Here is a 14,073-nt window from a genome sequence, read left to right as displayed (position 1 = left end):
TCACATGTAATTGACTGTCTGATGATTGAATTTAAAGGGGAATATCAGAATTCCGCACTAGCTTAGCCACTCCGGAGCCCTGAAACTAATAAATATCTGACAAACTGCTTGGAATTTGTTGAAATCAACTCCATAGACCAACTAAACCCCGTTAACTCTAAGATCAAGCCTCATGTCAAAACTTCTGAATTTCTGGTTATGGTTAACAGCATATCAGTGCCAATGTAAAACAATGCAAACTGACGGCACAATAATCAACAACACACAAGTGGATTGTACAGTGCAACAAACACAAAGGTGGTGGCGGGCGCAGATGGGCGTGCAGCCGTGAACATTAACAACCCGGAAGTACCCCTCTGAACACACATGCGGTCAATTTGGCCACAAAACGTGGCGGCAACTAAGCACTTTACACTCAATCGGACCTACAACACATCCCACAGATGCTAAACGAACACATCACCTCACGGCATAAATGTTGAACACACATATGATGTAAACAAAGCTTGCCAACTCGGAGAAATGACTGCCTGTCGTTGCTACGGCAAAGCTTCGAAACGGCCGCGCATGTAGGGGGTCCAACCTTTTGCTGATACTCTCCAGAATGAAGGAAAAATACTCACCTTTATTCATGGATATCCACAGATCAACATTCCCTCGCAAAGTCTCAACACTCGGCGAAAATGCCCACCCGCCTCAGTCCCACAACACGTGACGCGAGACCAAAACAGGAAATAGCTAATAGGTTGTCATGGAAACACGTACCGGGAAGCTTTTATTTTAGCATTTTCTATTCAAAATGCTCTTCGTAAAGGACTACAATATTCTTCATTCTACATACGTTATGTGGCAATGAAAAAATAGTAATGCGGAGACACTAAGGAAACTAACTTTAATCAGATTACTGGTGTAGAAAAATGAACGCGTTAGATAACTCGTTACTGAAAAAAGTAATCAGATTACACTGACCATGGTATGAAAACTTCATGGTTTCAAAACCGGAAAAATTTTCCGTCACACCATTCCAACAGTATTTTTTATGTCCCAAAAATGCAGGGAGAAATCCTTTGCTTGGATCTGCAAGACTCAACCCTCTCCCACCGGTTGTTGTTCAGTGTTAGTAAGTCGGCTGTGCTACAGGATGGCTGGAGAAGGTGAAACTCCTGAACGTTTCCCCCCCATCAAAGACAACGAAATCGCTGGTATGGGAATACTTTGGCTACTGAAAAGTTGCAGATGGCCACGGCTTAGAAGAGGAGGGCCAACCAATATGTAAAACATGTTTGTGGAGGGTGGCTGCTGAGGAGGCAAAATGTCCAATATGATTTCGTATTCATACAAAACTAAAGGTTAGTAAACACTATCATGAACGTTTCCCACCAGTTATGAGAGTTAACTCCAGCGTGTTTAGTGTGTCTAGCAGTGGCCAAACATGTTTTTTTTTTCTCTCTGGCAACTGGCTTTGTAGAAAGAGTGTGTGTATAATGTAAACATGATACGAGTCATACACACATGCTTTTTATGGGAAAAAAAAATCAAATATTTTTGTTCTGATGGTAATGATGTTGAGCTGTGGTTGTGGGTTTACGCTCAGCTAAAGGACTGCATTTATTTTAATTTTGTTTACAATATTTTAGTTTTTTTTTAATTGTATTTTTTTAATTCAAAATTATTTTGTCCAATTTGCTAATATGTTTTGAAAAATAAAAATCCTGTTCAATCAATATTTTTTTTTTAACCCAAATATCTCAAAGTAACACATTTTAGAGCTGTAATTGCGATGTGATATTTTTGCTTAGGGTTATCATACCTTCAGAATCTATACCGGCACATGACTACTATATGGGTGGCTACAATTTACAGTTGTGGTCAAAAGTTTACATACACTTGAGAAGAACATAATGTCATGGCTCTCTTGAGTTTCCAGTTATTTCTACAACTCTGATTTTTCTCCGATAGAGTGATTGGAACAGATACTTCTTTGTCACAAAAAACATTCATGAAGTTTGGTTCTTTTATGACTTTATTATGGGTTAACAGAAAAAGTGATCAAATCTGCTGGGTCAAAAATATACATACATGGATCTGAAAAAGCGAATCATTGACTTGAACAAGTCAGGAAAGTCACCTGGAGCCACTTCAAAGCAGCTGCAGGTCACAAGAGCAACAGTGCAAACAATTGTTTGTAAGTATAAAGTGCATGGCACTGTTTTGTCACTGCCACGATCAGGAAGAAAACGCAAGCTATCACCTGCTGCCGAGAGAAAATTGGTCAGGAGGGTGAAGATTCAACCGAGAATCACCAAAAAGCAGATCTGCCAAGAATTAGAAGCTGCTGGAACACAGGTATAAGTGTCCACAGTCAAGTGTGTTTTGCATCTTAATGGACTGAGAGGCTGCCGTGCAAGAAGGAAGCCCTTGCTCCAAAAGCGGCACCTTAAGGCTCGACTGAAGTTTGCTGCTGATCACATGGACAAAGATAAGACCTTCTGGAGGAAAGTTCTGTGGTCAGACGAAACAAAAATCGAGCTGTTTGGCCACAATGCCCAGCAATATGTTTGGAGGAGAAAAGGTGAGGCCTTTTACCCTAAGTACACCATGCCTACCGTCAAGCACGGTGGTGGTAGTATTATGCTGTGGGGCTGTTTTGCTTCCAATGGAACTGGTGCTTTACAGAGAGTGAATGGGATAATGAAGAAGGAGGATTACCTTCAAATTCTTCAAGATAACCTAATGTCATCAGCCCGTAGATTGGCTCTTGGGCGCAGTTGGGTGTTCCAACAGGACAATGACCCCAAACACACATCAAAAGTGGCAATGGAATGGCTAAATCAGGCTAGAATTAAGGTTTTCGAATGGCCTTCCCAAAGTCCTGACTTAAAGCCCATTGAGCACTTGTAGACAATGCTGAAGAAACAAGTCCATGTCAGAGAGCCATCAAATTTAACTGAACTGCACCAATTCTGTCAAGAGGAGCAGTCAAAGATTCAACCAGAAGCTTGTCAGAAGCTTGTGGATGGCTACGAAAAGCGCCTAATTGAAGTGAAAATGGCAAAGGGACATGTTACCAAATATTAGCGCTGCTGTATGTATATTTTTGCCCCAGCAGATTTGATCACTTTTTTCTGTTCACCCATAATAAAGTCATAAAAGAACCAAACTTCATGAATGTTTTTTGTGACAAATAAGTATCTGTTTCAATCACTCTATCAGAGAAAAATCAGAGTTGTAGAAATAACTGGAAACTCAAGAGAGCCATGACATTATGTTCTTCACAAGTGTATGTAAACTTTTGACCACAGCTGTATGTCTAAGAGCTAAATATATTCCTGTAAAATGGTCTTCAATGGAGATACTGCATGTGTTATGCTCATCAAATTAGACATCAACCCAATGTGTCCTTAATCCCTTAAATAAAAGACACTGGTCCAGGACCAGTTGTGATCCACTATTTGCATGTCTCCTTCACAGTCGAGCGTTTCCAAATTTAAAACCTGGCACATGCCAAAACATGCATTTTCAGTGAAGTCTTTACATTGCCCATATCTGTATGTGTGAAGGGCTGTTTCTCTATACATGTCCGTAAATAGTTGGCAGCCAGTCACTTTGTGTAAAGTCAGCTGAAATAGACTCCAGTCTACCTATGACAGTACTATGGACAAGCGCTTTAGAAAATAGATGGATGGATGCAAACCAGCTCTTTGAATTACATAACTGCGATATAATCCTTGCAAAACATTCAAAAACATTAGGTTGTGTAGGTGTACTTAATAGTGGCCTGGGTATATCACACAAAACAACACAAGTGCACAACACAGCACGAGAGCGTATCCACATCATTTATCACAGAGTTAAAAATGGCCTCCAGGATTGCAAAGTGCTTCTATTATCCAATACTGTAGATAACGACGGCTTCACATCCGCCGCTCTCCGTTCTCCACATACTCTGCCAGGCTGTTGAGCGCAGTCTCGTCGCTCTTAGACTGCAACACGTTGTCCCCCTTCTTGGAAGGCTTCCTGGTGGCCCGTGACAGTTTCCTCCTGAACGTATCACCGGCCAGGAAGTAGAGGATAGGGTCCACGCAGCTGTTTAGGCTGGCCAGGCCGCGAGTCACCTGGTAAGTGGCGTAGACGCGGTTATTAAAGTCACACATGGCTGGGCTCTGGAAGTACAGCCGGGCCCGCATGTTCAGGTTTTTCATAACGTGGAAAGGTAGGTAGGAGACAGCGAAGACGGCCAGTACAATGATGACCAGGTGGATGGATTTCTGCCGTAGGGGTGCATTGTTCATGTCATTGTAAATTAAGGCTTTGACAATCATGCCATAGCAACAGAAGATGATAATGAATGGGATGCAAAAGCCGAAGACGGTCAAGGTCATGCTGTAGATGAAGTAACCGGGAAGCTCATCCTCAGTGGTGGTGTCGTAGCAAGTAGTGGCGTTGCGCTTTGAGCCCGTCCGAGAGTAGTAGAGGATGGGCGAAATTGCAAGGACCACCACAGCCCACACTAGTGCGCTAGTGATGACAGCATTCTTCTTCTTGAGTCGGCCCAAGGACTTTAGCGGGTGCACTACGCCCGTGTAGCGGTGCACGCTGATGCAAGTGAGGAAGAGGATGCTGCCGTACAGGTTGACGTGGAAGATAAAGCGCTGCAGCCGGCACAGCACATCACCAAAGATCCAATCGGTTTTGTTGAAATAGTAAAAGATTAGGAAGGGCAGTGAGAGGACGTAGCAAAAGTCAGCCAGTGCCAGGTTGAACATGTACACGGAGATGCTGCTCCATGGCCTCATATGGCACACAAACATCCAGATGGCTAAGCTGTTGCCCACCAGGCCTGTGATGAACACCATGATGTAGACTGTGGGCAGGTAGTAGAACTGGAAGCCCGTCTTGGTGAGTGAGCATCCTCGCGTGTGATTGTGCAGCTCGCTCACATTCAACAGAGAGCTCAGGTTGAGGTCAGAGGTCATGGTGTCCGTCAGGGGCAAGAGCTTGACGTTTGACTGGAGGAAGTCAAAGAAAACATTTCAGACTCTGTGAAGGGAATCAAGTGATTTGTTTCTCAAATCATAATGCATGTTTAAGACACTTGTGGGAAAACGTGCAAAGATTTACTTATTTGTTAAAATAGAACATCAAACTGAAATTTTCAAATAACATGGGACATTTTTGACCGGCATCGACTCGTCTGTCTGAATCGCAGAAGTTTTGTCCAATTTTTTTGTACATTGGTCATTGAAAACAAAAACACCACCAGCTGTAAAATTACTGCATCACCAGCAATAAAAAAATCTAGCATTTTTGCAAGAAAACTATCAAAAGACTTCTAGAGTAAAACAACTACCACCCATGTAAAGCAATGAGTGTGCATCTGCCTGCTGTATTGACCTACTGGTTTAACATCACCATTTGAACTGTCCAGAGGGCTGAGAGTGGTCTTTGGAAATTAATATTTTAGAATATATTGAATACATTTACTAACTCAACACAGATTTTGTCTGAAAAAGCATATATTGTTTTGTCAAATTTAGTGTCATATTTACGGTCCTTTATTTGTTTTGTTGTTAATCCTCTGAAATTGTAAAGTTAAATTATCTAGCTAGCTGCACTTACACCCTAAAAATATATACTCCCTCAAACAGTAGTGTGCACTCACGTCACGCTGAGAAAGATGGAATAGCAAAAAGGTAATCTGGGCTTCTTACTGGCACAGTCGCTGGAGTGTGCCCTTTTGCCAGAGTATGGAAATATAATTCTGTCACCAAAGGACTTACTGCGTTAAGTTGAATTGCCTGCTCTACGTTTTTGTGGCGATAATATTACTGAGCATATGAAGACGTTACAAAATTGTGGATGACGTAGCATCCATGATTCTAGGTTGTTGAAGTGATATTTGATTGACAGTTCAGCAGGGCGTACTTTCAGCACATTCAGTGGTGAGGCCCACTGTATTTTTGAGCAAAGAATCGGCTTGATTTTCACAATTTTACAGGAGGATAGAGATACGGTACTCTTCTTGGATCTTATGAGTGCCTGTTCCTTGACAGTGTCATATCGGGCAAAAATAAATGAACTACCATTTTCGTGCCAGTGTATGTGGATGTAACCAAATTTTCCTTAGCTGATGTTTACGTCTGTAGACAGCAACCTTGTTGAGATGTAATCAATACTAACTCTGCGGGTTGCAGCCAAGTGCTGCACTTAATTTTGTCTCAAATGCCTCAAGACAGCATTGATCAACAATTGAATCCACACAACCCATCAAATTCTTGACAATCTATGAATTTCTAGATGAAAATTTGGAGGTTGGGGTGTTCTTAGCTCCTTTTCCCACGGCTGGTTGCTTGGATGTAGCTACAAATGTCAAACGATCTTTATTAGTCTCCAAACTATAGTTAGGACAAAATTAACAGTGCCTCTGTTGGTTCAAACCAGGTTTTGGCCTACATTTTTTCATCCCTCATTACGTCAGTATATATTCAATTAATCCTTTATAATCAATCTTAAACGCAAATCATTCACCACTATTGATGGCGATAGACATTTCATCTCTTTGGATCAGGAGGTTTACCAGCGATCATTCATTGCCAGCCCCTCCCATTTGAAATGGACTGGACTTCTATCGCCGTCAATGGCAGCCATTGAGTTAATCATCCTTTTTTTTTTTTTTTTAATTAACTTGTACATTCGTTTGTCAATAGAGACATTCTACCAATACCAAACATGGAGGAGAACAACGGTCTCGACTCTTCATTTTACTCATTTAGGAGAGACATTTTGTGTGAAATTCCTGAATATATAACGCTGCAACGTTTAACGCTAAAAGTCAATGATGTCAGATATCGTATCATGTCTATTCTTTGTTAAATGTTAATCCTCAAATAATAACCTGAGGGTTTTCTTCACCGATGAGTGAAAGTAGTGGTTTATGTCCTCCATATGGAAAACTCAGTATCCTTAGATCCCCCAGCTAACTGCAAACAGTGCCTGCAATCATCAGATTTTTGGCAAAGGTGAGTAGGTACCATGCACCTTTGTGATTTTTTTATATACATATATATGTACTATATAAATTTAAATTCAGATTAGTCTTAATTTAAATATCAATTTGACACAAAAGGGACTGAAGTAATATTTGAATGCTCTTTTTTTTCTACGAAAGAGCAGTGTTAATACATTGTGTTTTCCTTAAATTTGTTTTTTCCTATTAACATCAATTTCTGTTCCTCAAGATACAGTTAGCCATGTTAGACACATACATATTGGATATGCACAGAACCCAATTGCTCTCTCACTGACCCTCAGCTGTCAGTGTTGAGGAGTCAAACTTTTGTCCAGAGAACCTTTGACTTGCTGTCCAAACCACTTGCCCAATATGTTGTTTTAGCTCATTTACTACACCATACTCTTCGTATATTTCTATATTTTTGAGGCATGAATTATCATGTAGACACATTTTACCCCCCTCTAGATTCAGTTCAACACAGTGCACACACATTAAGCAAGGACTTTTCCAGCACCCAATTGATGTTGTTCTGTTCAAGGGCACCTCATTCGAACCTGGAACCTTTTTTCCTGCAGCATGAAACCATATGATCACTCGAGTATATTACTGCACCATAATCTTTATATGTGCAGCATATGACACAACAGCTGAATACCTTTATTGCATGCACATGCACAAGTACTGTAGTTGTGCACAAAGTTTACATTTGTAAAACAATCATTCACACATAAGCACACCCACACACACACACATAGTGTACTCACCACTCAGCTCTACTTGTAGCCCACATTCCTATTCGCACTTTGGAGATAATGAAAAATAAAAATAAAAAAAAACACCAAGGCTGAGGCAGGTGTTTCCGTTTGGTCCGCTAAGACGTTTGAAAAAGTTGCGCACTTTCAACCTTGCCCAGGCTGGCGCACCCGAGGTAGTGTGCGTGTTTGTGTGTGCGTGTGAAAGTCAGTTACGTGTGGGGGGCGCTTTTGCGTGAAAGTGGAAGGTGGCCAGCACCAAGACGGCGGTGGTGGTGGGACTGAGCAACAGAAAGAGACAGCTGCAGGCGTTGGCATGAATGAGAGAGAGAGAGAGAGGGAGAGGGAGAGAGAGAGAGAGAGGGGAGGCGCATGAAAACCACTGACAGGCTTCCTAGACGCACCTCCTTCTCCTGTTACTGAACTCGATGCTGTGAAATGAGCAGAGCTTATTGGCTGATCCCTCATCATCATAATATCTCATATCCCAGATACCTTTGAATACTGTTAGGGGCCTACAGTGTGTGTTGCATTGCATTTTGGGGGTGGTTAAAAACGAGACATTTAAAAAAAGATAATAATATTTCGGGTATAGAGTTGAATTAGTTTACAACATTAGTTACATCTGCACCATCTAATGATTTCCACTGTAACAAATTCTGCCTTAACACAGTTATAATCAGGGGTGCACATAAGTGGTCCGCATGCGTACTGGACGTAGACAAACGCGCTGGCCCTCAATGGCTTCCATACGCTTTTGCGTACCGATGGCTGACCACTGTATTTGCGGCGGACACGAGAAAATAACTTCTCAAAATGTCGAAGAGGCAGGGCACACTGAGTAATTACTTCCGTGTTCCCCCACCCCCATCAAAAGACAGACAGACAACAGAGACGTCACCGGAGCTACCGAAAAAAAGGACTTTTGCTGAAAAGTGGCTACAGGAGGTACCATGGCTAGAAGCAAATGCTGCTCGCATGGAAATGTGGTGCAACATTTGCCGTGAGAATCCCAATGTCGTTAATAAGAGCAGCGCATTTTATGTAGGGTCAAAGAATTTCAGCCATCCAAACTTTGAAAAGCACGAAAAAAAACAGAGCATGTGGCAATTAAGCAAACTATCGATGTAAGACATGACCCCACTCGCCCTATGGACAAGTCGCGGAATAAAGGTAATGAACAGCGACATGCACTGACAAACGTGTTTTTGCTCGCATTTTACAAAGCTAAACATGCACGTTCAATGAGGTCTTATGAGGAGGACATCCCACTTTTAAAAAGGCTTTGAGTTAATGTGGGAGCCGCATAATGCCCTTTATTTTGAATTGGTGCTTTTATGTTTGTTTCTTTACATTTCACTTCAAAGTAATGCCAATTTTGTTGTGCCAGTTAATGTTAATCAAGCATTAATTGTTAATATAATTAATTAAAGTTAATTGGCTCTAAGTAAAGCTTGTCATTGTCAGGAATGAGCAGGCAGGCAGGTTGTATGGACCCAAATGCAGGGAAACAAAAAATAAAGCGAGGCAGGTGGCAGTGAACTAAAAAAAACCTTTTAATGATAACTAACAAAATCACAAAGTACAAACAAAAGGGCTATGGCTCAAAAGGCAATGTTCAAACAAAACTTACTTAAGCAGAGGGACTGGTACACGAGGGCGTGGAACGGACTTGACTTTGGTGAAGACGGACATAGACATAGACATTGACATAGACAATGACGCAACAAAGGAGTGAACAGAAAATGGGAGCTTATATACACACAAGCAGACAAGGGGTAACGAGACAACAAGGAACAGCTGAGCACAGGAGGATAGTCTAGGAGAAGGCACATCAGGTGAAATCAATGGGCAATCACAGGGACAAGTCACACTAGGAGAAAACAAACACAAAACCTAACAGTACCCCCCCCCCTCAAGGGACGGATCCCAGACGTCCTGAAGAAACAAAAAGTCAGAAGGTTGCTCGGGGGAGGGAGCAACACCAGCCCGTCAGGGCCAGTCAGGCGGGCGTCCAGGACGCCGGACATGGGTTGACCGCAAGGGTCCATCAGGTGGGCGTCCCAGACGAGGCAGTGCTCGGTCCTTCATGCCGCCAAGCTGTGGCAAGAAGCGGGGAGCAGCATCGTCGGGGCGAGGGCCAGGAACTTCGGCGTCTGCTGGCGGGACAGCAGCGGTGTCGTCTGCTGGCGGGACAGCAGCGGTGTCGTCTGCTGGCGGGACAGCAGCGGAGTCGTCTGCTGGCGGGACAGCAGCGGAGTCGCAGGAGTCTGCTGGCGGGACAGCAGCGGAGTCGCAGGAGACTGCTGGCGGGACAGCAGCGGAGTCGCAGGAGACTGCTGGCGGAACAGCAGAGGGGTCGCAGGAGACTGCTGGCGGAACAGCGCGCCGACTCCCCGCAGTCAAGTGGCTCCCGCGCCGACTCCCCGCAGTCAAGGGCCACCCGCGCCGACTCCCCGCAGTCTTGTGCTCCCGCCAGCAGTCTCCTGCGACTCCGCTGCTGTTCCGCCAGCAGTCTCCTGCGACTCCGCTGCTGTTCCGCCAGCAGTCTCCTGCGACTCCGCTGCTGTTCCGCCAGCAGTCTCCTGCGACCCCGCTGCTGTTCCGCCAGCAGTCTCCTGCGACCCCGCTGCTGTTCCGCCAGCAGTCTCCTGCGACCCCGCTGCTGTTCCGCCAGCAGTCTCCTGCGACCCCGCTGCTGTTCCGCCAGCAGTCTCCTGCGACCCCGCTGCTGTTCCGCCAGCAGTCTCCTGCGACCCCGCTGCTGTCCCGCCAGCAGTCTCCTGCGACTCCGCTGCTGTCCCGCCAGCAGACTCCTGCGACTCCGCTGCTGTCCCGCCAGCGGAGCACAAGACTGCGGGGAGTCGGCGTGGGTGGCCCTTGACTGCGGGGAGTCGGCGCGGGAGCCACTTGACTGCGGGGAGTCGGCGCGGGACCCACTTGACTGCGGGGAGCCGGCGCGGGAGCCACATGACTGCGGGGAGCCGGCGCGGGAGCCACATGACTGCGGGGAGCCGGCGCGGGAGGAACTTGACTGCGGGGAGCCGGCGCGGGAGGAACTTGACTGCGGGGAGCCGGCGCGGGAGGAACTTGACTGCGGGGAGCCGGCGCGGGAGGAACTTGACTGCGGGGAGCCGGCGCGGGAGGAACTTGACTGCGGGGAGCCGGCGCGGGAGGAACTTGACTGCGGGGAACCGGCGCGGGAGGAACTTGACTGCGGGGAACCGGTGCGGGAGGAACTTGACTGCGGGGAGCCTCGGGAAGCCGAGCAGTCAAGACGTGCCCACGACGTCGGCGTGGATGAGATCGCCGAGGCTTTTGGACAGGGTTCTTGGACAGACTGGGTGGTATGGAATGAGGGAGGCCTGAAAAAAACTGAGAGGGTGAAGAAAAGGGCATGGAAAAAAAATCTGGGTCGGAGTCAGAATCAGAATAGAGGAGGTCATATAAATTGTGATCCTCCTCAAAGTCTGAAAAATCAGAATCCAAAAAAATGTGTTGTGGTCTGTGGGTGGTTTGAGGGTGTCGGCGCGGTGGCCGAAAATGAATCTTTCCCGCTGGGTCCAGGATTCGTTGCGTCATTCTGTCAGGAATGAGCAGGCAGGCAGGTTGTATGGACCCAAATGCAGGGAAACAAAAAATGCAGCGAGGCAGGTGGCAGTGAACTAAAAAAAACCTTTTAATGATAACTAACAAAATCACAAAGTACAAACAAAAGGGCTATGGCTCAAAAGGCAATGTTCAAACAAAACTTACTTAAGCAGAGGGACTGGTACACGAGGGCGTGGAACGGACTTGACTTTGGTGAAGACGGACATTGACATAGACAATGACGCAACAAAGGAGTGAACAGAAAATGGGAGCTTATATACACACAAGCAGACAAGGGGTAACGAGACAACAAGGAACAGCTGAGCACAGGAGGATAGTCTAGGAGAAGGCACATCAGGTGAAATCAATGGGCAATCACAGGGACAAGTCACACTAGGAGAAAACAAACACAAAACCTAACAGTCATAAATTTATCGCATCAGGCAGGTCGGCTCTCAAGCTCAATGAGGACCAAGTCACATCTCCAGGTCCTCCTCTGAGAACCTGGGCGAAAAAATTATGTGCACCCCTGGTTATAATGCTCACTTTCGATTGACTGTTTCGATTGACTTGTTTTAAATTGTGAACATTTATATTTTTCATGATTGAAATAGGTAAACAAACAGTTGGGAAATTGTGTAAAACTAGTTTGTGTAAACCTATAAAAATAGCCATTTACAAATTACAATACAAGTCTAAGGGCCCAAGTACACCAGATGCATGATCGTTGCGGTTCCGGTCCGGTTCAGTGTTGACTGCGTACCACGCAGTACGTCAAAAACAGGCAAATCTTACCAGCTGCGCACGGCTGCGGTCCGCCAAATGCGTCCCCCCCGTGAGCTCTCGCGTGATCGCGCGCTATAATGTGCCATTTAAAACAACGAAAACCACACGGAGTCTATACTCATCAGAGAAGCAGAGAGAGAGCACATTCTTTCTTAATTTGCATATTGATATTTTAGTTATGTCTGTCTCTTAATTCCAGATTGACTGCATCATGTTGAGATCAGGGCTTCGTGTGCGGGAGGTAGGGGGGTGGAGCCCTATTTTGCCCTTGGTTGTGTCGGTGGGTTTATATCTTTGTGCACATTTAGAATTTATAGCACATAACATCTGATAGAGCTGTTATAAACAACTGTTAAATAATCTGTAATATTTATAAAATGGATAGCGAATTATATACTACATGAACTATAAAACACCGTACTTGGAATTGGTGTCTCAACCCTGCAGATTCCTGTGCCAAGCGCAAACTGTTGGTTGTTCAATGAAAAGTCAAGTAAAATGTAGGAAAGAAAGAGAAACGTCTTGAATAGACCACCAGGTCTAAACTTGTGTGTGTCTCTTTACTCTCTTTCGTACTTTTCCCCCCTCGACTCTGTATACAAACCGTTGTGTGCGCGCCTGGCACGAGAATTTCTGCAGTGGAACCACTTCCAGATACGCCACTTTTTTTTTTTTCGCTCAAAGTTGTCAGCACATCGTGTGTTTGATATCATTGCCAGAAAAACACACATAATAGGACACCTTGCAGCTTCGCTTTTAATGCTGTCCTTATAATAATGATCTGCTGCATCATATATCACTTTGTGACTTTCCACCTCCATGACGAAACGTTCTTCGTCCATGTTCGCTGGTGTTTAAACTGTGAATAAGCAACTGGGCTGTTACGTCCAAGCCCAGCTCCGCCCATTTTGTCGGATGCGTGTCCGGCAAAAATAGAAAAGAGCCTATACCATCCGGCGGGCTGCAGCACGCTGGAGATAGTCCCCGGGCAATCCGGAGCACTGACGTGGCTGGTATACGTTGAACAATAGGATATAATGGGAACGGATTGGCTCCGGCGCCGTTTTTTACCGGAGTCGGACCGGAACCGTAACGATCATGCATCTGGTGTACTTGGGCCCTAACTCTTGTTTGATGAGCAGTCTTGTATTTGGATTATTGTGTGTTCTCTCTTAGCATCTGGTGTACTTGGGCCCTAACTCTTGTTTGATGAGCAGTCTTGTATTTGGATTATTGTGTGTTCTCTCTTATCTTCTGTGAATGGTGGATTTAGGAAACCAGTTTTGCCAACTCTTGAATTGTATCAGTGGAATATAAAATTTTACAACATATTGTCTTTCTAGAATTCTAAAGAAACTTTTACCAGGGATACCACAGTCATTAAAGACATTTCTCATGGTTAGACCAGTGTTTGCGATTGTGTCAATGACATCCGCACCTCACGACAGTACAATCTGATTCAGCAAACAGAAGGCCTGGAAGCTAAGAGCTCACCTGTCCTTCATAATCGACAGAGTAAGTGAACTGTCAACTGCTTTCTTGACCATCCGAGGCCAGCTTCAAAGTCCCAATCTACCTCTGCAGCCCTCCTGCACACCACTGGAGTTATGAAAGAGCATTATGTGATGACACCACCCCTTTATGATGGCAACTTAGGTACATGTCCTGCCCTCCTTCTTTATTGCTCAATAGTATTCAAACAAAAGCTTTCATCTTATTCCACTGACCATGCTAAGGTTGCTTACCTCATTAGCTGTTGCGCTGCATTTTCGTGGGCCATGGCAGAATGGGAAATACCATTGCCCATTGGTGCTTCATACTCTTATGTTTACAGAGGAGATGAAGAGCCTGATCACCCAGTCCGAGGAAGAGAAGCGGTTAAATGCCTCTTCACGTAAACAGGGTTCTCGTAGCATAGCTGAGTTTTTTGTG

General features: G+C 44.9%; 1 protein-coding gene across 3 annotated transcripts; it reads right to left on the bottom strand.

Annotated features, from left to right (window-relative positions):
* Window positions 1-3,278: 3,278 nt before the first annotated feature.
* Window positions 3,279-13,659, bottom strand: p2ry1 (purinergic receptor P2Y1). Of its 3 annotated transcripts, none has more exons than XM_057839247.1 (2): window positions 13,636-13,659; window positions 3,279-5,009 (listed from the first exon to the last, which is right to left on the bottom strand). In XM_057839247.1, exon 2 carries the CDS (start codon window positions 4,974-4,976, stop codon window positions 3,915-3,917), a length of 1,062 nt encoding a protein of 353 aa, XP_057695230.1. In that variant the 5' UTR covers window positions 4,977-5,009; window positions 13,636-13,659; the 3' UTR covers window positions 3,279-3,914. The 3 variants fall into 3 exon arrangements, with proteins under 3 accessions (XP_057695230.1, XP_057695229.1, XP_057695228.1); XM_057839246.1 differs by lacking the exon at window positions 13,636-13,659 and adding an exon at window positions 9,398-9,615; XM_057839245.1 differs by lacking the exon at window positions 13,636-13,659 and adding an exon at window positions 7,777-8,034.
* Window positions 13,660-14,073: the final 414 nt, after the last annotated feature.

The sequence above is a fragment of the Corythoichthys intestinalis genome, chromosome 6 (assembly GCF_030265065.1).
Source record: "Corythoichthys intestinalis isolate RoL2023-P3 chromosome 6, ASM3026506v1, whole genome shotgun sequence".
Classification (NCBI taxonomy): Eukaryota; Metazoa; Chordata; class Actinopteri; order Syngnathiformes; family Syngnathidae; genus Corythoichthys; species Corythoichthys intestinalis.
Note: the sequence above shows the minus strand (reverse complement) of the source record. Positions and strands in the feature narration are given on the sequence as shown.